The 22780-nt window shown below is 39.4% G+C and overlaps 1 protein-coding gene across 3 annotated transcripts in view; it reads left to right on the top strand.

Moving 5' to 3' along the window:
* The first annotated feature begins 4702 nt into the window (after positions 1 to 4702).
* SMAP1 (small ArfGAP 1) overlaps positions 4703 to 22780 on the top strand; it is a 60713-nt gene continuing 42635 nt past the window's right edge. The window contains exon 1 of one of the 3 annotated variants that reach the window (XM_070932910.1): positions 4703 to 4975. In XM_070932910.1, the coding sequence (XP_070789011.1) occupies positions 4858 to 4975 (118 nt within the window). In that variant the 5' untranslated portion in view covers positions 4703 to 4857. The remainder of the gene's footprint in view (positions 4976 to 22780) is intronic. The other 2 variants (XM_070932908.1, XM_070932909.1) reach the window with 2 other exon arrangements.

Raw genomic sequence — 22780 nt, 5'->3', positions numbered from 1 at the left:
GACACTCCAGCTGATCCAGAATGCAGCCGCACGGGTTGTTACGGGAGCCCCTCGTTACTCCCATATAACACCCCTCCTGTGTGAGCTGCACTGGTTACCAGTGGTTCTCTGGGTCCGCTTCAATGTGCTGGTTCTCACCTATAAGGCCCTACATGACTTAGGTCTGGGATATTTGCAGGACCTTCTCCTGCCTGCCTCTCACTGTCCTGTTCGCTCACATAGGGCCGCTCTTTTCAGGGTTCCAACGGCGAGCCAATGTCATCTAGCGGTGCCCAGGGGTAGGGCGTTCTCTGTGGGTGCTCTCACCCTCTGGAATGAGTTACCTACCGAGCTCCGGACAGTTCCTGATCTCCGCTCCTTCCGTCGGGACCTGAAGACTTGGCTGTTCAAGCAAATAGGCTGACTCTGATTCCGGGTTTTATTATTTATTATTAATTAGTAATTTGATTTAAAATGGGATTTTATTGTACATGCTTCTTAACTTGTGTTCGCCGCCCTGAGTCCTTCGGGAGAAGGGCGGCATATAAATACATGTAATAAATAAATAAATAATAAATCTTATTGCCGTGATGCCAGCAGTATCACATTTACACAAGAAATAAATGAAGAGTTTATAAATAAATTTCAAAATAAAAGACAGCTATATTTTTGTTGATATTACAGTATTCTAAGACTGTATTATACATCTGGAATAAAAATGGTATGCTTCCTGCTAAGAAAGAAAATTCCTGAATTTATCTACTTAAAAAAATCTGATCTTTGAAATAAACTGAGATATCACACAAATTTAAGTTCTAATCTCTATAACAGTTTCTGGATTTATCAGAATTTCACAGTTGGGCTGTCAAGGCTCTTACATAGGTATAATGTTTGTCGCCTCTGGATGAATTGGGTGACACATAAATAAAATAAATGTATTTATTTATTTGTTGGTTTTTTTATTTTCAGAGAATCAGAGTGTAATTCATCTAAATTTATTTTAAAGTAGATATTAATAGATGTATGGAATTATGATCTATGAATAAAGCACCTGTGAAATAATTTTAAAAAATTAAAAAATATGAATAGGCAGTTTATTCAACATTCTCTATCACTGTACTTAATTCTGGTGTTTCCTTTCAATTTAGAATCGACGTAACTTGTTAAATGTTTCAAAAAATTAAATTGTGTTTATTCTACAAGTGTGCATCAATAGTACCTTTAAAATGGCATCATCTTCTACTTAGGTTTAATGGGGCTTCTTAAGATTTAAGAAAGTACTTTGGAAGTTTGGAGGTAGTGCTTGCAAAACCATTCATGGACCAGATTACACAATAAATAAATAAATAAAAATCAGTGATGTACCGGTAACTATAAATACTTTATCTTCTGCTTTTATTGTTTGCTGACTTTGTCTGCTGATAAATCCAGTGCCCTGTCAAGTAACATATGCTTTTTAAAAGACACTCATCCCATGCTGATTGATGATTCAACCTCATTTCCTTATGGTTGCTTAGAATCCTTCAGAAACTACTGATGTTCTTTTGGGATTTATTAGTGACTAGATTCTTCACTACTGGTAGAGCCAGTCTTGCAGGCTGGTGAGATGTTAGATTTCTCCATATGAGTTTGTTGATCCCCAGAGCAAGAAATACAAAGAAGTTTATACTCCTGGATATTGTCCCAAGGTTAAGTATTATTTTAATTAATGCAGAATACATAATAAACTTGAAATATTTGCTCCAGTGTTTTAACAGTTACATAACTCCCCTCATAGAAGAAACAGCAAGAATATATGCAAGTTCTGGACTGCATATCATATAATTAAGATTTAAGTTTATACTTTTTGTGTTCCGGGGCCCTTTCATCAATTTCATAGCAAATCTGGTCAGTATCTGCTTTACTATTCTTCAAAGTCAGGGATGAAGCAGGGGTTTTTTGAGTTTTTAAATTAATTTCTTGTTGCAGCAGAACCTATAGTGCTCTATACTGAAATATACCCATCTCACCTCATAACCTCATAATTTTATTCTCAGAGGATAGTTGAAAGGATAGTGCCAACTTCATCTTCCATTCTTCAAATACCATTTTTCATCTGATTATGTGGAAAAATCTATTAATCTTTGCTTGTGGTTACAGAAAACCGATTTCCTATGATTTATTATGTAGAAATGGCTAAAGAATAACCCAAACATTAATTTTGGATCAGATTTTAAATTCAAGTAAATGACTTGTACAAATACTCAACAGTGATATTCAGTATGGTATTTCATTCTGGCTTAAGAATACCATTCCATGGCAATAAATATATACATAAATAAGGATTTAGGCTGTATGTTGCAAAGTAAGGAGTGAAATATACTCTTTATATCCTGTTGGATGACACAGAATGGCATCCATAGCAATGGCTGATTTGGACAAAGATACTATCTAACATACAATGTTAGAAAATAAATGGGCCATGTACCCCAAGTTAATTATTGGATCCCTCCAAATAAAAACATCTGTATCTCCCAAAATATCCTTTATGACATGATAAAGAATTTAATCCATCCCAGCATTTCAGAGATTCAAGATATTGTTAAAATTATGGATAAAATTAATGGAGTATGAAAGAAAAATGACATGATCATGGGAGTTTATTTCAACCAGCTGATGTCTTTCTACATCAACTAAATTCTCAAGAGGGCAAGCTATAGCAATAATGTAAAAATTCCAGATGCTCTGTCAGAGAATTAAGCTAGGAGTGGAAGATCCAACAGGAGTGGAAGGTTTTGATTTCTTACAATCTCATTTTTCAGGAGACAACAGAATCAGCTATCTTAAATGTAATCCTGACCAACAGAGAGGATTTAGAAGATGGACTGTAAGTGTCAGGACCTTCAGCAAAGCAACCTCATGTTGGATTTCAAGGTAACTAGAAGAAAAGCTGAGCCAAATCAATACAGTGTACTCAACTACTTTGAAACTCATTGAATTTGGTACTAAACACATTTTGATGTGAAAATTTTGTCCCGGTACTCGTTTGGTACTCAACACACAAACTAGAACTTATCAGTGTCGGCTGCCTTGTGACTCACTATAGTATTCCTTGTGAGAAAAATTTTTGTACTCATCATTTTTGGTACTCATCGTGCTTCCCAGAACCAATTAACGGTAAGTACCGAGGTACCACTCTACCTTTTAGATTTCCAGAAGGCTGATTTTAATGAAGTCAGGTGAAAGGTAGACAGTGCACTTGGCTTGAAAGCCTACAAAATAACCAGTGACAGTATAATGATAAGCAAGATATTGAAAAACAATACTGTAGGATTGTGTTATTGGGTGGCAACAAAGACAGAGTCAGTTCCTTTGTAAATGAGATTTTTACTATAATAGATTTCTTTGTAATAAAGTTTTATAAATGTTATAAATATTTCTATAAATTGTATTTTGATAGCATTACAACTTTCAGTACATTGTTTCTTCAGCGTTTTTGTAATTATATTGAAGTGTACCATCATCTTTACTGGACCCTAGTATTTTTACACACAAATTTGGGGAAAAGCAACTAAGGCAGCAATATTCCAACAGCAATGGCAACAAGGTTCATTTCTTCTTGATAAACACATCCTGCTAGAAAGTGGAGAGAGGTTGCTTGCTGACAAGTTTAGCACTTGGAAGTATGCCTAAAACTATAGAGTCCCTCCCTGCTCTAAAGCTGAATGTTGGACCTTCAGTGGAGAAATCACTTGATTTCCTCACAGAGATCTCCGTGTGGGAAACCAGCTACAAGGATGGAAGGCGAGGAAATAGCTGCTCCATCTCCACTATGCTTCCAAACTTTCATAAGCAGATGTCTGTGGAAATTCTCAGTCATCCAGGTCACAGTTGTCTCATAAGTATTGCTGAGCACATTGTAAGCCGCCCTGAGTCTCCGGAGAAGGGCGGCATATAAATCAAATTTTTAAAAAAGTGCTTTTTCAAAAGGCAACTGATTTTTTCCAGGGGGAAGAAGAGGGGGAAGGGGGAAGGGGGAAGAGAGAAGAAGAAGAAGAAGAAGAAGAAGAAGAAGAAGAAGAAGAAGAAGAAGAAGAAGAAGAAGAAGAAGAAGAAGAAGAAGAAGAAGAAGAAGAAGAAGTTGTTTCTCATCCAAGAAACTTCATCAGTTGCAAGCAGATTCATCATTCGTAAGCGGATGAATACGCGGTCTTGGAATGTTTGACATCTAATAGGGAAATTATTTTCTGGGTGGGCGACTGCGCTCTTTGCATAGCGAGATGCAAGGAAGAGCCGTCTTTTCTCCTTCGCCTATTTTACTCAGAAAGGGGGAGGATGTCTTCCGAGTGCCAAGAAATGTCTCCTTTTTACATCTGTCTCTCGAACTCCGAACCCTTCAGAACTACTTTGTCACGGGGAGAGACGACGGGAGGGGAGGGGCGGGGGGGCGAGCGACAGAGCCGCGTCACCCCGCTGAGAAAAGATGTCAGGAACGGCTTTTGCGCAAGCGGATGAGGGGCGTTTGCCAGTAATAGTTCCGGTTGAGAAACGCCGACGCCGCTCCGCCTTACCTGGCTTGGCATGCCGGCGGCCGCTGATTGGCTGAGCTGGCACGCCCGCCTCGCCCAGTCTCCGTGACGGAGGAGGAGGGAGGAGAGCGAAAGAGCGAGCCAGCTAAGGAGCGGCAGGAGGGGAAATAGGAAGCGCTGCTGACGTTGCCGCCGCCGCTGCCGCTCTCGGGTTGCCGGCTCAAGTTCTTCCTCTAGGTCCTCCGAGCGCGCCGGCCGCCTCCGGCCCTGCTCCTCTCTCTCTCTCTCGTCGCCTCTCTCTCCTCCTCCCCGCTTGCTCTTTCCCCCCCACCCCTTCCCCTCCCGTCCATTCGCCCTTCTCCCCTTCGCCATGTCCACCCGCTCCTGCCGGGAAAAGGCGCAGAAGCAGAACGAGCAGCACCAGGCCATCCTGGCCAAGCTCTTGCGAGAGGAGGACAACAAGTACTGCGCGGACTGTGAAGCCAAAGGTGCGGGGAGGAAGGGGCGGGGGGCGCTGGTTTGGGGTTGGGGAGGGGAAGGAGGCGTGGCTTCCGAGGCTCCCGGGCGGTGTGGTGGGGGGGAAGAGAGAGACAGGTGAATGGAGGTGATGGGTGAGCCAGGTGAATGTGTGGGGGGGGGGGCCGGCATCTCTGTTCCACGCGAGACGCCAAGGCACGAGATGGGTATCTTTGGCTTGGGTGAAGCGTGGGTTAGGTGGGTCTAAGCGTCGGGTGGTGTAGAAATCGTGCTTGGTGGCTTCGCTTATTTTAGGGAACACCCCCCCCCCCATCTTGATCGTGGTTGTTGAGTAAGCCACGATGAGCAAGAGGGAAGCGTGGGCACCGTTTTTGGTTTTAGGGGTGCTTAGCAGCTGTTAAGGGTTCTGGCTTTGTTGCGAGCATGTGGCAATCTCAGTTTTCGTTGGTCATTTCATGGTACTGTTGTGTTGATTTCTTTCTGATTTCTGGCGTTTCTAATTATGAGCTGATTTTTATTGGTTTTTAATGAACCCGGTCCATTTTATTGCGTTCATTAGTGTAACGACAATAAAATCAGTAGATTACTTATGGGGTGTGTTGTGGGGGGGAGGATGATATATAAACTAGAAATCTGTCTTAAGCTTTCATGAATGGATTAGATCATTCCATTATTTCAGAGTCGGGGAAAAGCTTTGTGGTTTTATATTGTACAGTGGTGTTTGCCCTAGAGCTTTCTCAGTTTGTCTTCTTTTGCTCAATCCTCAGTTCTGGCTAAAGAAAGATATGAGTCATATCAGAAGGCTAATATTGCTTTTCCTGAGTGCACAAAAGGAAGTGGCTACCTTTATAAATACTGAATTACTTCTGGGAAACATTGGCACACAGAATAAGAGAGTCCTGGTTGCAAAACTTAGGGGAATGTATTTCTGTAGATTGCTATGATTGAATTAATAAAATGTCATTTGTTGATTTTTCCAAATTCAGTCTGTTTCTCTTATGTCTAATTTTCAAATCTGTGACTTTTTCAAATAGAATTTAAGTTTTCTATTATAAAAAAAACCCTGTACAATCAAATGTAAAACAGTCCATTCCAAACTCCTTTGAAATACGGTATTCTTTAATGTAGCTATGGTAATTAAACCGTTTATATTAAACAAATCTTAGATAACAAACTAAAGGATAGGAAAGTATTCCAAACCATTTGTCCAGTTTTTTTTTCTTTGAGATTGAGATTGAATTTTTACTTGTTTCCAAGATGAGGCGCACTTTTAAGGTTGATTTAGTTTTGATTTTTCTTACCTTTCCTCTTGTTTTCTTAATCTGCTTTAGAATATAACATTTTTGCAGTTTGCGAAGATGTCATATTTTCTCTAAATTATTTTATGAGAAAAATGTAGGGAATGTGATTTGTGGAAGAAATTGGGATATGCACAGCACACATTTATCAAATTAAATTTATAGTATATACATATGTGCATGTATGTAATCTGTATATAAAAATATGTATTGATATTTTATGAGGTATAAAAAAAGTTTTATTTCAATATTTGTAGGATAGGTTTTACAATAAAGGTCTACTTTATTTTTTTAGCAGAATCTTTCCTGTATAGATGGGAGTAGGTTTGTAGCTTGCTAGTATATAAGCAAAATTGCAAAACTAGAAAGTGTTTTAAAAATATTTTAATTGCCATTAGGAAAGCTTTAAAATAAAAAAAGTGTTCTCAGTAAGAAAAATATTATTTAAACGAAAAGAATCTGATTAAGGCCAAACAGAGCTGTTATGAATAAACTTTGCAACACTTGAAATATTGGGTGAAATCCAATGGATTTTGAATGGGCTTAAATTATTTCTCTCTGTAACTTCCTATGACATTAAAAAAAAATTGCTCTGGTATTGTAAAGCTCTCCAGGACAGATTCTGAAGCCACAGCACCCTTTTTCCAGCTTCACCAATGAGAATTGTGCTTGTTGGCAAAACTAAACAATTTGGATTACATATTAAGATAAGGGGCTCCGTGGTTAAAGATGCTGAGTTTATTAGTTGGAAAGTTGACAGCCGGGTTCAAGACCCGAGTGCCGTGCAATGGGGTGAGCTTCCATTTCTGTCCCACCTCCTGCCCACCTAGCAGTTCCAAAAGCATGCAAACGCAAGTAGACTAATAGGTACTACTTCAGTGGAAAAGTAACAGTGCTCCATGTGTCTTTGGCATATAGCCATGCTGACCACATGCCCATGGAAAATGTCTTCTTTGGTGAAGAAATTGAGATGAGTACCACACCTTAGAGTCAGACACGACCAGACAGGGAAACCTTTTTACTTTTATTAAGAGCATAATATATAAACATAATATATAAACATAAGCAGTCCACAACTATCTATCTGGACTATTGATGTATATTAATATATATACTGTATATATATATATATATATATATATATGTATATATATATATATATATATATATATATATATATTAATGAATCACTTTTATATATATCTGTATTTTGTGTGTATGTATTTCAATGTGATTCATTATTGACATACTTAAAGAGTTTTTGAAATATGTCAAAAATAGTTTTTAGAACATGTGTTTCCTGGGAGTTTGTGTACTTAATTTATCTTAGAATAATTTTTTCTAAGAGAAAAACTCTTTATCTATTTTCATTGGTTAAAAGCAAACCTATACAGAATGAGTCTATAAATGTATAATTTATTTAAAACACATATCTAGGGCTCTCCAACTCCAGAATAATTTAACTGCTTTACAAAAAACAAAGAAAATTACAGTATCACAAAAGTTGATAGTTGCCCAAAAAGGAGCAATAAAATCCTCTTTCCAATACAGTGCCCAACCTAAAGGGGTCCATCAGCTATCCTATTCCAGGGCTTGGGCTAAGATCCAGGGGTCCAACACATTTTTAAAAAATTGGGAGGTTACATACAATTTAAACCTCCTAGGAGATGCTGTTCCAGAGGGCAGATGTTCCATCAGAACACTCACACTTCCTGGGTCCTGCTAGATAACACTATTCTATTAATGGGACCAAGAGCCAACTCTTTCTAATTGTGTAAGATGGATAGAAGCCAAAGCAGACTGTTGGTCTCTCAGATAACTACCCCCTACTATGTAGGACTTTATAAGTGATAGCCAGTACCTTGAATTGCACCCAGAATCTATTGATAATCAATACAGCTTGCAGAAAAGAGGTATTTACAGGGACATTGTGAGAGCTGCCTGTAATTGTTCTCTGTGTTGCATTTTGGACCAGGTAGCCCACAAGCAAAATGACTAAGGCATGAGTAAATATAAACAAGGTCTCTTGATCCAGAAGCTAATGCAGATGGTACATAAGATGGATCTCTATAAAGGTTTTCCTGGCCACAGCTGCTGTCTGTTCCTTGAACAGGAAGTGAAAGTCCAGGAAGATTCTCAAATTGCACACCAGCCTTACGTGGATAAGTACAGGCCCATTCAGAAAGCCTCCTGAGCTAGATAGCCCAGATATTTGATTTTGCTTGAGTCGGTTCTTCCCCATACAAGCTCCAAAGCCTCCAGGCATTGAGCAAGAGAATGACGGCATCACTTGGCTGGTCCAAGGTCAAGATGATACAGCTGAATATCGTCAACATACTGATAATGTCAATCTGATGTTATCCTAAGTATGAGGTTGAGATTTACTCTTCAGCTTCCTGCAATGGTATTCTAGGTGTCTGTTCTAACATTTCATTTCCTGGAGAAAATGAAAACCAGGAAATTCCCTGAAATCAACAAACAGCAAGAGGCCACTTAAGAGTGATCTGATCTTAGATCTTCATCATCTACCTGTTTCAGATAGAGAGTCCTTTGATAAATATCAATCAAATTGTCAGGGAAAGTCCTAAGCTTACCCTGGAAGCCTCACAGATTTCTTAGAAGCCTGGAACAGACCAGTCTAATAGGTCCTTCCTTCCTGGGAGGTGATTGGAAAGTGATACAGCCATAACAAAGGACTATTAATATCCTGACTTGTAGATCACATTGCAACTGCCCCAAGATGAAAATCAGATCTAGCATGGGACCCCTGGTATGCACCTGACACATAATCATTTGAGTCAGGTCCATGGTTGATATAGTGGCCATGAACACCTTAGCTGCCCTAGACTCTTCCCACCAGAAGCTGGTTCAAGTCTTCAACTCCTCTCCAGTGAAAGACTAGCAATTCAGGGATGTAGCTAAGCAGCAGGGAGACTAATATAGCAACAACAAGCCCAATTGCTTCCTAGAGCCCAGTTTCCAACACAAGGTGTCATATCCAGTTATCTTCAATGCAAAGTCTCTGAAAGCCATCAAGTCTTCCACGATGACAACTGCTCTTCAACCTCCCTTGTTTCAGAGTACAGCTGATGCTGTACACATGAAACCTAGACAGGCACAACAACTACAAGAGGGAAATACTCCCCTCTGGGCCAGTCAGGCTTGTATAACTAAGCTGCCTGCTTCTTTCATCATCAATCTGGGTAAAGATGGTCTTACTGCAAACTCAGTTGGCATTTAATAGCCAAAACCAGCACCACCAAGGTTCCAATGACTTACGTGAATTCTGATCTGAGGGCTGAAATGCAGGATCAATTAGAGCCGTCAATCCTATCTTATCAATATCAGATTCCCATCATATCTCCCTCTTCCTATCACCATGCTGATGTTATCACCTGCCTATTACTCACCTAATGTTATCACCCGCCTTCATTTCTCCTCCTGTTCCAGCCCTGCCTTTAGTCTCCCTAACTTGAAATTCATCCAGTCAATTTTCTATACATAACACACCCAAGCCTAGCTGTTCCTGCCCTTGGCACTAGGTCCGTGATGGCGAACCTATGGCACGCGTGCCACAGATGGCACACAGAGCCATATTTGTGGGCACGCAAGAGCATTGCCCTAGCTCAGCTCTAGCATGCATGCATGGCACTGGCCAACTGATTTTTGGGCCTTCTGGGCCCCCCGGAAGTCTAGAAATGGGCTGTTTCCAGACTCCGGAGGCCCTCCAGGGGATGGGGAAGGCCGTTTTCGCCCTCCCCAGGCTCCAAGAAAGCCTCTGGAGCCTGGGGAGGGCAAAAAATGGGCCTACCAGGCCCACTGTGCCATCGTGTGCCAAAAGTGGGGGGAGCGCAGGGGGTTACGTGTGCATGCACGGGGGGTGGGCTGCATTGAATTATGGGTGTGCGCACACGTGCTCCCCCTGCTTTTGGCACACAACGGCAAAAAGGTTAGCCATCACTGCACTAGGTAAACAAAGAGACCAAACTAAGTGAATCAACCAACCAAACATTCCAGCAACCACTTGTTCCCTTCACAATTACCCCATCCCTCCAGTCCAGAATAGATTTCATATTAAACATAGGCTATGCAGGGGGCAGGGAACATGTAACAGAATAATCTCAAAAAATTCAGACTTGGAAATCTGTAGCTGCAGGGCCTGGGCAATATGCTCCTCACCTCAGCCTTGTTCCCACTGCCGCAGTCAAACCCATCATATCAGAATTACTATTAAAGGATTAGGACAGAAGCTCACTTGAACGTTTAAAAGTAACCTATTTCTACTCCAATCTACCAATATGCCAATATTTCTTAAACAATTTTCTCTCAGGATCCCTTTTAAAAATTATGGAGGACTGCAAGAGATCTTTTATTTGTATGGGTTATACTTATTGATATGTACTATATTAAATATTAAAATTGACACATTTTCGGCCACCAATGCTTCTCACAGTTGTTTTATCATTTACAGAGATAAAATTCTGTTAGGATACACTAATTGGTTGTAAAGTTTAAGTTTAAACATAGTGATAAAACTTTATTAAGAGAAAACACCATTTACATTAAATATCTGGAAGCTGCAAAGTTCAGGCTTCCTTCAGGTGTGAAAAATGTTCCTATCTTTAAAAAGCTTCAAATCTATTTTGGCTTTGAAATGAATCACTGTGAGATCAGATGATATATGAAATGCATGGAGATATCCTGAGATGAAACAAATTTATACACTTGTCTTTACAAATCTTCTCTTGTTTCCATGTTCTTGTCCTAAGATTTACTGGAAACATTGGACTATGGATTCTACCTCATTGCATTGTATCTTGCTTCCTTCCTTAGACATCTTTGTTAATTTTAATGTTTATCATTTTAATATTATAATGTTTTATATTGTTTTTATCTTCTTTGCTTAGAGTTGCCTCATGGTGAGATTGACAGCATATAAATTTAATAAATAAAAAAATAAAACAACTGTGTCCAGATAGTTTGGTTCTGGATTAAGATAAGCAAATAAAAATGTTTACCAAGAAAGAAAGGAAGTGGCATTGATTAAGGATTCTGTACCTATGGCTGCAGTTATGCAGTGTATTCTAAATGATGTTGCAATCTTTTGTAAGATAAACTATAGTTGAGTGGTCTTTTGGATCTTGTTTTTGTCTTTGGCTTACTTGTTACAGCAGTGTCTGACTTTCCTAAATGTTATTTCAACGCTAGAGTGGTTTGATATCTTTTATTGTATTGCCTTTAAAACTAGCCCTTGCAAAATGTGACCATTGGAAGAATGGCAAAAACAAAGTACATTATATAGGGGAAGTGTGTTTCATTTTATATATGAAAAAAAATATTGTGGCTCAGAAATTCAGCTGAATTATTCTGGGAAGGTAGTTATTCCTGAAACAAAATTTGGAGAAGTCTTACCTGGCAAGTAAGGAAGGTTGATGTGCTTCACCCTTCTCTTTTTCTTCATGGCCTGTGCACCAGCTGTTTATGATCTTCAAAGTGACTTTCTATCAATTATAGCATGCTCAGCATCTCTTAAAAGCTTCATTTTTCTTACCTTCTCTTACTTTCTATTATAGGTGGTTCTCATTTAGCTACCACTATTGGGACTAGCAACTTGATTATTAACCAAAGTGGTTTCTAAGTGGAAAATCACATAACCAGGACTGGCCTTACGATTTTATTTCAGCTTCCCTTTGTTTTACAGTGTCAGAAGCCGGGTGAACCCAAATGGCAGGAAACCTTTCTCAAATTCAGCTCACAAACTCAGCTTAGTAAAAATTATGTCACAATGTATAAATTTAGCAATTGCTAAAAAGCTATCTGTAGTGAAGTAAAGGAAGGGCCATTGTTAGCATTCTGTCATCCTGGAGTACTTTTTTCCCATTGTTTTTCCTTGATTCAGCTTAAAATAACGATGCTAGCCTAATTCTGTGTGGTTTAGACTTCTTAATATGTTCCATAAATTGGGGGATATTTCCTTTAATCTGTATTTAATACACATTTCATTGGCAGTCACCAAAATTGAGACATCTTAACAGTGTAACTACAGTTTTGTATTACTGTTGCTAGGGATGTCTTACCCATTTTTAGACAAATGCTGAAATCTTTAGAACATTCTGGTCGGTATTTTTTTTATTGAATTTATTAGATCATTTGGTTATTTTCTTAATTTTATGGCTACTTACTTTGACATTGTCCTTAATAGTAATTCCTTATACGTAAGGCTTTTTAATTTTTTTAAAAAAATTGAATTTTTATTTTTCAATATATAATCATGAAACATTCATACTTTGCTTTTTTATATTAACATATGTTAAGATAAATTGTGCTGTTTTATTATCCTTCTGCCTATCTCTGATAAAATTATCTTAAAAAGAACAAATTAAATACTATTTGGATATTCATTATGGTACAGAAGTTGATGAAACTTTAAAATGTAAAAAAAAAAAATCTACTTCTATTCGATAAGATACCAGATTTATTTTGCAAGTGCTAATTCTGTCCAACCTGCATCAGTCCTTATGTCTTGTGGTTCAGACTATGATTTTTTAAAAATAAGATCTGTCATTGTTCCCATCCTTGTACTTCATTTTCACATTGAGAATTTGTTTCATTCTGTGTAATGTTAAATTTAGAAACCTTAATAAACCATTTTTAATAAGACAATTATTATTTATTTTAAATGCTCTGAAGCTTGCAGCTTCCTTCTGGATGTAGTTTTTCCAGGATAAGAAGACAACTTCATCTCTAAATGTTAGATCAAGGTTGATAATTACTATATAAAAAATCTAGGGTTTGAGAATAGTAGACTCTAGAGAATATATTCAATTAGTTATCAAAATAAGAATTTAATGATATTTTTATTTAAAATATTATAAATATTTTTACAGTTTAATTAAGATTCACACATATTTACATTATCATTTATATCTTCTAACTCAAAGGTTCTTGGAATTCATCTGCTGATAAATTATACTCAAACTTTTGGTCATGGTTGATCAAAAAGATTTTGGGAAGGTATATGCTGCCTTGTTAATTATTCTGAAAGATCTGAAAGTTTCTTTTTTAGTGTGAAATACTGAAGTTTCATCTAGATGTGCTGTATAGAATTGGAATCATGATGTTACTTAAGAAAAAAGAGGAAAAGATTATTAACCTTTAAAAACCACATTTGGAATACTGCGTCTAAATTTGGTCACCAAGGTATAAAAAAGATGTTGAGACTCTGGAAAGGGCAGAGAAGAACAACAAAGATGATTAGTGGACCGGAGGGTAAAATATAACAATGATCAGTTGCTGGAACTGGGTATGTCTAGTCTAACAAAGAGGACAAGGGGTGACTTGATAGCAGTTTTAAGTTTAAGTTTTAAGTTTATTGTCATTGCACCTCGTACAACGAAATTAAATGCCATCTTCAGTGTACATCATGCATGAGAAAACTATAAAAAAATAAAACAAAAACACACATCCTTCACATTTTACACAATTGAATTGAAAACTCCTGATACTGCATTAATATTGCACTATACAGTAGAATTCAGCATAGTTACTGCTCTGGGATAGAAGCTGTTTTCAGTCTATTTGTCCTTGTTTTCATTGTCCTGTACAGTCTGCCAGATGGCAATAGTTAAAAAAAAAAAAAAAAAAGGGTGCCCAGGATTAGATTGATCTTTAAGAACGTTTTGAACTTCCTTAAGGCAGCGGGAGCTATAAAGCTCTTCCAAGGAGGGGAGAGGGCAACCAATGATCCTCTGGACAATGACGTTAACCCTCTGGAGCGCTGTCCTATCTGCCACTGTGCAATTAGCAAACTATACACAGGTGCAGTAAGTTAAGATACTCTGTATAGTGCAGCGGTAGAAGGTCAGCAGCAGCTTTTCATTCAGTTGTTTCCTGAGGAGTCTCAGGTAGTATAATCTTTGCTGGGTCCTTTTGACCAGTGCTGCAATGTGAACGCCCCAGGTCAGGTCTTCTTTTATGATAACACTCAAAAAACTTAAAATTGGCCACTTGTACCATTTGGTCTCCATTGATAACCAGGGCTGGATATCTGATCTATTCCTTCTCTATAGTCCACTATAAGCTCCATGGTCTTATTGGTGTTAAGGACCAAATTATTATCTCCACACCATGAAAGAAACCTCGACAGGCAGACTCATCCCCCCCGGAGATGAGTCCTACCACTGTTGTATCATCTGCAAATTTAATAATAGTATTACTGGCTTGAGTGGAAATGCAGTCATGTACATAAAGAGTATAGAGTAAGGGACTCAATACACAACGCTGTGGTATACCAGTGTTAAGAATAAGGGCCGATGAGATATGATTACCTAATCTGACCCTCTGAGAGCGGCCAGACAGGAAATCCATAATCCAAAGGCAGATTGAATGAGAAAGCCCAAGGTCCATAAATTTAGACACTAGTCTATGTGGAAGAATTGTATTAAATGCAGAACTAAAATCTACAAAAATCATCCTTACAGAGCTGTTCCCCCCCACCCCCGCTGTTCCAGATGAGTCAGAGCAGTGTGAAGAGTGATGGCTGTAGCGTCCTCTGTAGACCTATTTATGCAAACTGTATGCAAACTGGTGTTTATCAAATGTATGCGGAAGACCAGAAGTGATGTGCCGGCAGACCAATTTCTCAAAGCATTTCATGATGATAGGAGTGAGTGCCACTGGTCTATAATCGTTGAGGTTATTGATAGGGAACAATGGTGGAAGCCTTCAAACAAGATGGAATAGTGGACTGGGATAAAGACCGATTGAAGATCCTGGTAAAGACTCCAACCAACTGATCAGCACAGTCTTTAAGCACTCGGCCAGGAATACTGTCAGGACCGGCAGCCTTTCTAGGGTCCACTGCCCTCAAAATGCTCTTCACCTTCTGTTCCTCCACAATGAGGTGTGGGCTACAATGGTCTGGTAGCTGTATTTTAGCTGTCTCTGATGTCTCCACTTCAAAGCGAGCAAAGAATATTTTTTTATTTATTTAGTCTTCCAATATTTGGATATTTGCTGTCACAGAGAGGAAGGGGTCGACCTATTCTCCAAAGCAGCTGAGGGCAGGACTAGAAGTAATGATTGGAAACTTATCAAGGAGAGATCCAATTTAAGAACTAAGGAGAAATTTCCTGACAGTGAGAACAATTAATCAATGGAATGGCTTGCCCCCAGAACTTGTGGATGCTCCACCAGTGGAAGTTTTTAAGAAGAGATTAGACAGCCATTTGTCAGAATGGAATAGACTTTTCTGAGCTGGGGGTTGGACTAGAAAACCTCCAAAGTCCCTTCCAACTCTGTTACTGTTACGTTACCTTTTCCTTCATTGCATTTTTTCCCCAATGAAAGTTCTTTACCATTTCCCAGATATGTGTTATCTGACGATAGAAGTCGCTTGTGAAATGCCAGTGGAGAATTACTTTTCTTAATTAATAATAATTAATTATTAATTAATAATAATTAACCTGTGCACATGGTTTTGCCCTTCATTTTCAGCACCATTTATTACTTTTAAAGGGATGTTTCTTTGATCCGTATGTGCAGTCTCAAATTTATGCCTGCAGCTGTATTAGATTAGCAACAACATATAAATCTTGGTGAGTATCTCATTTATTTAGGCAAGTAACACTTCTTTGGGGGGAAATTTTAGATTTTTGTCATAAATGCTTCCTTGAATGTTTTCTCACTGTATGTTCAGGGTGATTCAGTATTCATTTATACTGTGTTTTGTGTTTTCATTTCTAGCTTGATAATACATGTATAAATTATTAAGGAAGATGCAAGTCATGTTTGCCTTATATTCAAATTTGTGCTCTCAGTAGAATTAGACAAATTACTAAGGGTACATTATTGCTCAGTGTTGTTTGTGTGTGTGTATACATATATACTGTAGAACTGCATGTTTAAACAATACAATAGAACTGGAAATATTTGAATCTTTTTTCAGTTCTAATATGTTAGATAAATTAAGTCCTACAGTAGACTAAACAAGAGAAGAATGTTTCAGATGCACTGTTTCAAGGTTGTTTTTTATGCCTAGGGTTTCTACAAAAAATTAATAGTAATATGTCATTCTCTTAACATTACCTTAATGTGCTCGAGATAACCATGAGAAAAAATTAAAGATTGGAATTGTGAAACAGGGAGTGAGCAGGGGCTCTGGAAATATTTGGACATCCTTTAAGGGGACCATAAGTGCAACATGAGTAATTTAGCAAAGTTGACCATGTTAGTAGTACACTAAAGAGTTTGTGAGTCTTAAGCTAACTTTCAGTTGTGGGAGAAAACAAAGGAAATAAAGTAATTCAGAGCATATATCTTTTATTTCAGAGAAGAATAACAAGCATGTCATTTTAAGCCCGATCATGTTATTTAAATGCTTATCAGCTCTTTACATATTAATTATATGAAGTGAAACCTGTAGTCATTTTCTGGACCTTCAGACCAGATAGATGTGATAATAAGCCACCTATCCTTAGGGAATTCATAGCCACATATAGTATATATAGTTCAAAAATAACATCTAGAATGGGAAGTCCCACATTATCCCTAACCCACAGAAATAAAATGGCTGATTATGGAGAGGGACGCTAATTTAGGGGACGGGGAAAAAGGGCATCTTAAATTATGGAAGTATGTATATTAAAGTTTGTAAAGCTTCAGTGCAATTCCTTTTTTTAAACCATAAAAGGCAGGAAAAAAACCCACACTAGAAGTTTAGAGCCTGCAGCTTCAACAGCCTTATTACAGCATAGCAAGACATTTGTGCAAAGGGTTTGACAAGAATGTGTCTGACAATCAAGAATGTGTATATACTGTCATTTGTTCAGTGCATCCTGTTTGACTTTAATTAGCCCCAGCCCTAAAGAAATTGAAGCAGTCAAAACATAGCACTTGACATTTCAAAGTTCTACTTTGGCATGAAAAAAATGCAAAGTAACAAAGCATAGGGCTAAAAAAAATAGTAAAAAGTACAGTGGAATCAACTCTGTGGTTAAAGGAAAAAAATCAACAGTTGGGCTTTCAGAATTTCCTGTCAGTTGAATTTTAGCTAGCTTTCCAAAGATGATTGATTCCGAGAAGCAATAAAGCAATGATGCATAGAATAAAAGGACCAGAAGGGATATCCAGGTCTTGCATTATCTACTGATAAATTTTCAGGTTGGAATACTTAAAGATCGGATTGCTTTTTCACCAAGGGTTTATTTAGGCAGCCAATTTTAGATTGTGACTTAAAAGTCGTCATTTACAGCTGTCCAAAATTTCTTTGCTTTGTGTACTAGAAAGATACACAGAATAAAATATAACAAGTCATTAATTTTCATTTCTATAAATTCAGGTAGCACAGCATGCTGCCATGGACCTATTTCTAATGGAGCCTTTCCCCTAAAAAAAAAAAATGTATGCTTTTTACCACTGATGAAAACCTGCTTAAATTGATTTTTCTTATCAGCTGACCTAATCATGTGCTGTGAGTGACGAAAGCATTTTACTACTTTTATTATGCATTTCACTGTATTTATTAGAACAGAAATAATTTTTAACAAAAATACTGCATATAAATCAATAAAATATCTTTAACCTCATATTACTTCAGAATAAATGTCAAGTCATGACCATTTTAATTTTTTAAAAAAATGACAGTGCGCCTGTGTCAGCTCTTTGAGGTAGACCAGATCAGGAAAAATAAATAGTAGAACTCCCTTTGATTGATATAGGCTATATAATAACGGAATCTTGAAAACCTGACATTTATTCTTCTCACCTACTAATAACAAAAAGAACCAATCTTGAGTTGATTTCCAACATTTTCTGATTTTCCTGGACTAAACTAACTACTAATAATTGCCACGTATTTTTTTAACGCTGTATCTGTGTAGACTTCTACAGCCTTCAACCAGAAATATTACCACTCATATAAATGTGGATCATACTTGAAAGCTGATGCTTTCATTTGTAATTGCCAGCTTCCTGTTTTATGTGTTTATGTTTGTGTGTATGGATGAGTGCATGCATGCATAAATTTGGCTGAGTCAGAAGATCTTGTGGATACCAAAATATCTGTGGTGCCCATAAGCATCATATCGCTTTTTCGTCCTTGAAATAAGTGCAACAATAATGTTACTTTTTCTATATGAACTTGATAGTTTTGTGCATTTAAGAGATGAATCGTATTTCTTTTATACGTTCATTCAGTGTGCACTTTTGCTAGTCATATTTTTATTATCTTTGGTTTCAAATAATGATAAGAACAGAACCCCACCCTTTTAATGGCTCATTGTGTGCATACATAGACTTTGCCACTAGGTGGAACCATTAACCAAGTAAATTGGCCTGGTAATCAGTTTGATTTGCTTTAAGTTACAATTCCTTGAATATCAGGAAAGGCTAGCTAATAGAGAAACTATAGAACCCTCTGGGATTAACAGATGTCAAGAAAGCTATTTTCCAGCTTCCTACACGAGGAGAAGCACAGGGAACATTGTGGTCATCATCACCCTGGATTTTATCTTGTAGCTAAATCAATATAATAAAGATAATCTGAACTACAGAAAGATGAGTAATATTCAAAGTTATCCTTTTTATAATATAGAAATACATTTTGGCTCACTGACAAGGATATTAAAATTATTAAGCATTCAGAGTAAATATTAATAGTAATTTTTGTTTACTTCAATTGAAATTCTGAAAACTCATTGTTGCCTTCTATCTATATGCAGTAATGTAGAAAATGTAAAGGAACAAGGGGAGAGGAAAAATAGAAAGAGAAGAAACCACTATCTTCAGAAAGAAGAAAAGCTTCTAGTGTTTTTTTTTAATCAATTATATTGTTCTCACATACAGCCTCTTATACCAGAAGCCTGAGATCCGTTAATAAAAACTCTCTGCACAAATTCCAGCACAAATGTTTGAAGAAAGAAAAAAACAGTAGTAACAACTTTTTATATTTTACTAGGGTTTTTTTTTGGTTGGATCTGTATACATAAGACTAACTTGGTTCTTTTCTTTTATTTCCAAACATTGAGCAAAATACCTAATTTGAGAGGGAACGGTATTTTTAAAATTCAGAGATAATCTTTAATATTGTGGCTTTCATTTATTAGAAATCCTTTTGAATAATCTAGTCTCCTTAACTATAACACACTTTATGTATTAAACAAATATAAATTACATCAAAATTACCAATGATAGAAAGATGTACTGTATTTCAAAGGATGTTTTCAATGGTTTATTATATTACAGAGCACGCTATTTAAAATGTTGTAATGCTTATGTTCTATAACATAGCATGTTCAACAATCCCAAAAATCTGCCTTTCTTTATCCAACTCTTGGACTCGCATCGGGGCATGGTATTCCTGTCCGAGGACCAGTGTCTCAGCATTCGCTCCTTGGTGTCTCAGGTGTTGTCGCTCCCGACGGTGTCCCTGCTCCTCCTGTCAACGTTGCTCGGGAAAATGATATCCTGTATTTCCATAATCCCGTGGGCGAGATTTCATTCCAAACCGCTGCAGTGGTATCTTCTACCCTTCCAAAAAGCTCGCCGCATCAACTCCAGATCTCGAGTCCGCATCCCGACGGAGGTACGTAGCTCCCTCCACTGGTGGGTCTCGCCAGCCATGCTCAGCGGCTGTCCCAGGAGCCGCCTCGGCTAACGGTCACCACAGATGCGAGTCTGCTGGGGTGGGGTGCCCATCTTCTATCTCACATGGCACAGGGATGCTGGTCCCCTGTGGAGTTAGCCAATGACATCAACTGGCTTGAGCTTCGTGCCATCAGGCTTGCCCTACTTCACTTCCAGCCCCTCGTGGAGGGTTGCCATGTCCGGATACTCGAGGACAATGTGACAGCGAAGGCGCATGTCAATCGCGAAGGAGGAACGCAGTCCGCACCACTGATGGAAGAGGCAACCACGCTACTTACCTGGGCGGAGCAACACACGAGGTCCTTGACAGCGGAGCATATATCCGGAACCGACAATCTTCGAGCGGACTGGCTCAGCAGACAACAAATTGATCATGTGGAATGAAGGGTTCACCCATCGATCTTCCATGAACTGTCAACCAGATTCGGTCATCCGGTGTTGGACCTGTTCGCGCACCCGAACAACGCCCAACTGCCGAGATACTTCTCCCGCTTCCAGTGTCCCACGGCAGAGGACGTTGACACCCTCCACTGCCCCTGGCCACAGGGTCTGCTTTATGCCTTCCCTCCCCACTCCTTCCGAGGGTAATTCGAAAGATTCTTCTAGAGAAGGCAGACGTTCTCCTTGTCGCTCCTTACTGGCCTCGCAGACCATGGTTTGCGGACCTGCTGAGCCTCTCAGTTGACCCTCCCTGGAGGATTCCAGGAGACAGGATCTCTCTCAGCCAGGGGGTCATACTGCATCCAGAGCCCCAATGGCTGCAGTTGACTGTCTGGCACTTGAGAGGATCTTCCTGCCCAGGGACAGCCTCTCGGGGGGGGGTGATCTCCGTCATCCAGGCCTCCAGGTGGCCTTCTATGACAAGGATATACAACGCTACCTGGCACTCCTTCTGCTCCTGGTGCACGTCCAAACATACTGACCCGACTTCTGCCTCCGTCTCAGAGGTCTTGGACTTCCTCCATACTGGCTTCAATAAAGGTCTGGCTCCTAGCACCTTGCGCAGACATGTGGCAGCCCTGGACACTGTCCTTTCTGATAACCATGATGATTCTCTCTCGCAATCCGCGAATCAGGAGTTTCCTGCGGAACGCATCCAACCTGTGCCCTCCTGTGGTGCACAGATACCCCATGTGGGACCTTCCACTTGTGCTCCAGGCACTGACATCACCACCTTTCGAACTGTTGGCATCCATTTGGCTCCGTTTCCTGACACTCAGGGTGGCTTTCCTGATCGCGATAACATCTGCATGCCAAATTTTGGAGCTAGCTGCCTTGTCGGTCAGAGACGATCTGTGTGCATTCCACTCTAATAGGGTCGTACTGCGGATGGACCCTTCCTTTCTGCCCAAAGTCAACTCCCTATTCCACCGGGCACAGGAGTTGGTCCTCCCGGATTTTTGCCCCAACCCGAGCCATCCTTCTGAGGTGCTGTGGCATACCCTGGACGTTCAGAGGGCCCTCCGTTGGTATATCAGACGCACAGCTCCTTTTCGTCGCTCCAAAGCCTTATTTGTTTCCTTCCTCCCGGCTTCATTGGGAAAGAAGGTCTCCTCTACTACCATAGGGAGATGGCTGAAGGCATGCATCTGTAAGGCCTACGTCTTGAAGGGCAAACCGCTACCCGGACGGATTCTACCGCACTCGACAAGGAGCGCATCTACTACCGCAGCTTGGGCAACTCAAGCCTCTGTCTTAGAGATCTGCAGAGCAGCCATCTGGACGACATTGTCTCCATTCATTAGACACTATAAGGTCGACTCCTTCGCATCGGCGGAAGCATCCTTTGGTCACCGTGTCCTCCAATCTGTTATATCTTCAGCGGCTTCCCTGGACCTTCCTTCTGTCCCTCCCTAATGGAACTTGCTTGGGTATATCCCATGCTTTGGATTCTCCAAGCAGCGCGCTGGAGAACAGACATTGCTTACCTGAACGTCCCTTCTGGGCGCGCTGCTGAAGAATCCAACCCAACCCAGTTGGCTCTGTATTCCAGGTCTGGTTGCTTCCGATTATGGCTTACAGTTGATCTACTTCTTCCATCTTCGTGAACAAAACTGACACCAGCTGAGCGAAGGAGGCGGAACCAAGACAACAATTTAAAGGAACATACACTCAGTTTCTGGCTAACAGACTATTGATAACTCACGCTTTGGATTCTCCAGCAGCGCGCCCAGAAGGGACGTTCAGGTAAGCAACGTCCGTTCCAACTGTTATTCTGAAGCTGGCAGGGAGTGCTGAGACTGATGATTGCATGACCCCGGCTGATTTGTCTTAATTTCAATCCCATGGGAGCCATTGGTTCCAGATTTTGGACACTTTCTGTAAGATAGTCCATTTCGAGTATGTTGATTCCGGAATTGTTATCCTGGGATGCACTGTTTCACCCAGTTGAAGGTTATGAACAATAAAACAGACACAAGTTTAATCTGTGTAGTTAATGCTACATAGATTAAAACCATAAAAAGCATTTAAAAATATGTGACAGTGCCCATCTTACTAACAGTGTAGCCACCTAGCAAGATCCTCATCACTGCATTTGGATTTCCAGACAAGATGGCAAAAGGCAAGCGTTAAAGCTCTTTGTAAAGGCCAAAAGGGTAGGTGCCAATCTTAGTTTGGGGACAATGATGTTTCAAAGAGCAGGTGCCATGGCAGAAAACATTCTTTTCCTGGGTCCTGTCAGATGACATTACTGAGTAGATGGGACCCATTTTATGCTTCTACTGGATCTCATGGAATGGGTAGATATAACTGGAGAGAGGCGGTTCCTTAAATATCCTAGCTTACTTTCAATTAAGAGAATAGCTAGCCTTCCTGGACATACAGGAAGCAGATACTCTTTTGCCTCTCACCAGAGATTCCTGAGATTTCAAT

The sequence above is a fragment of the Pituophis catenifer genome, unplaced genomic scaffold (genome assembly GCF_029215685.1).
Source record: "Pituophis catenifer annectens isolate HBS135680 unplaced genomic scaffold, rPitCat1.0.hap2 SCAF_1, whole genome shotgun sequence".
Classification (NCBI taxonomy): Eukaryota; Metazoa; Chordata; class Lepidosauria; order Squamata; family Colubridae; genus Pituophis; species Pituophis catenifer.
Note: the sequence above shows the minus strand (reverse complement) of the source record. Positions and strands in the feature narration are given on the sequence as shown.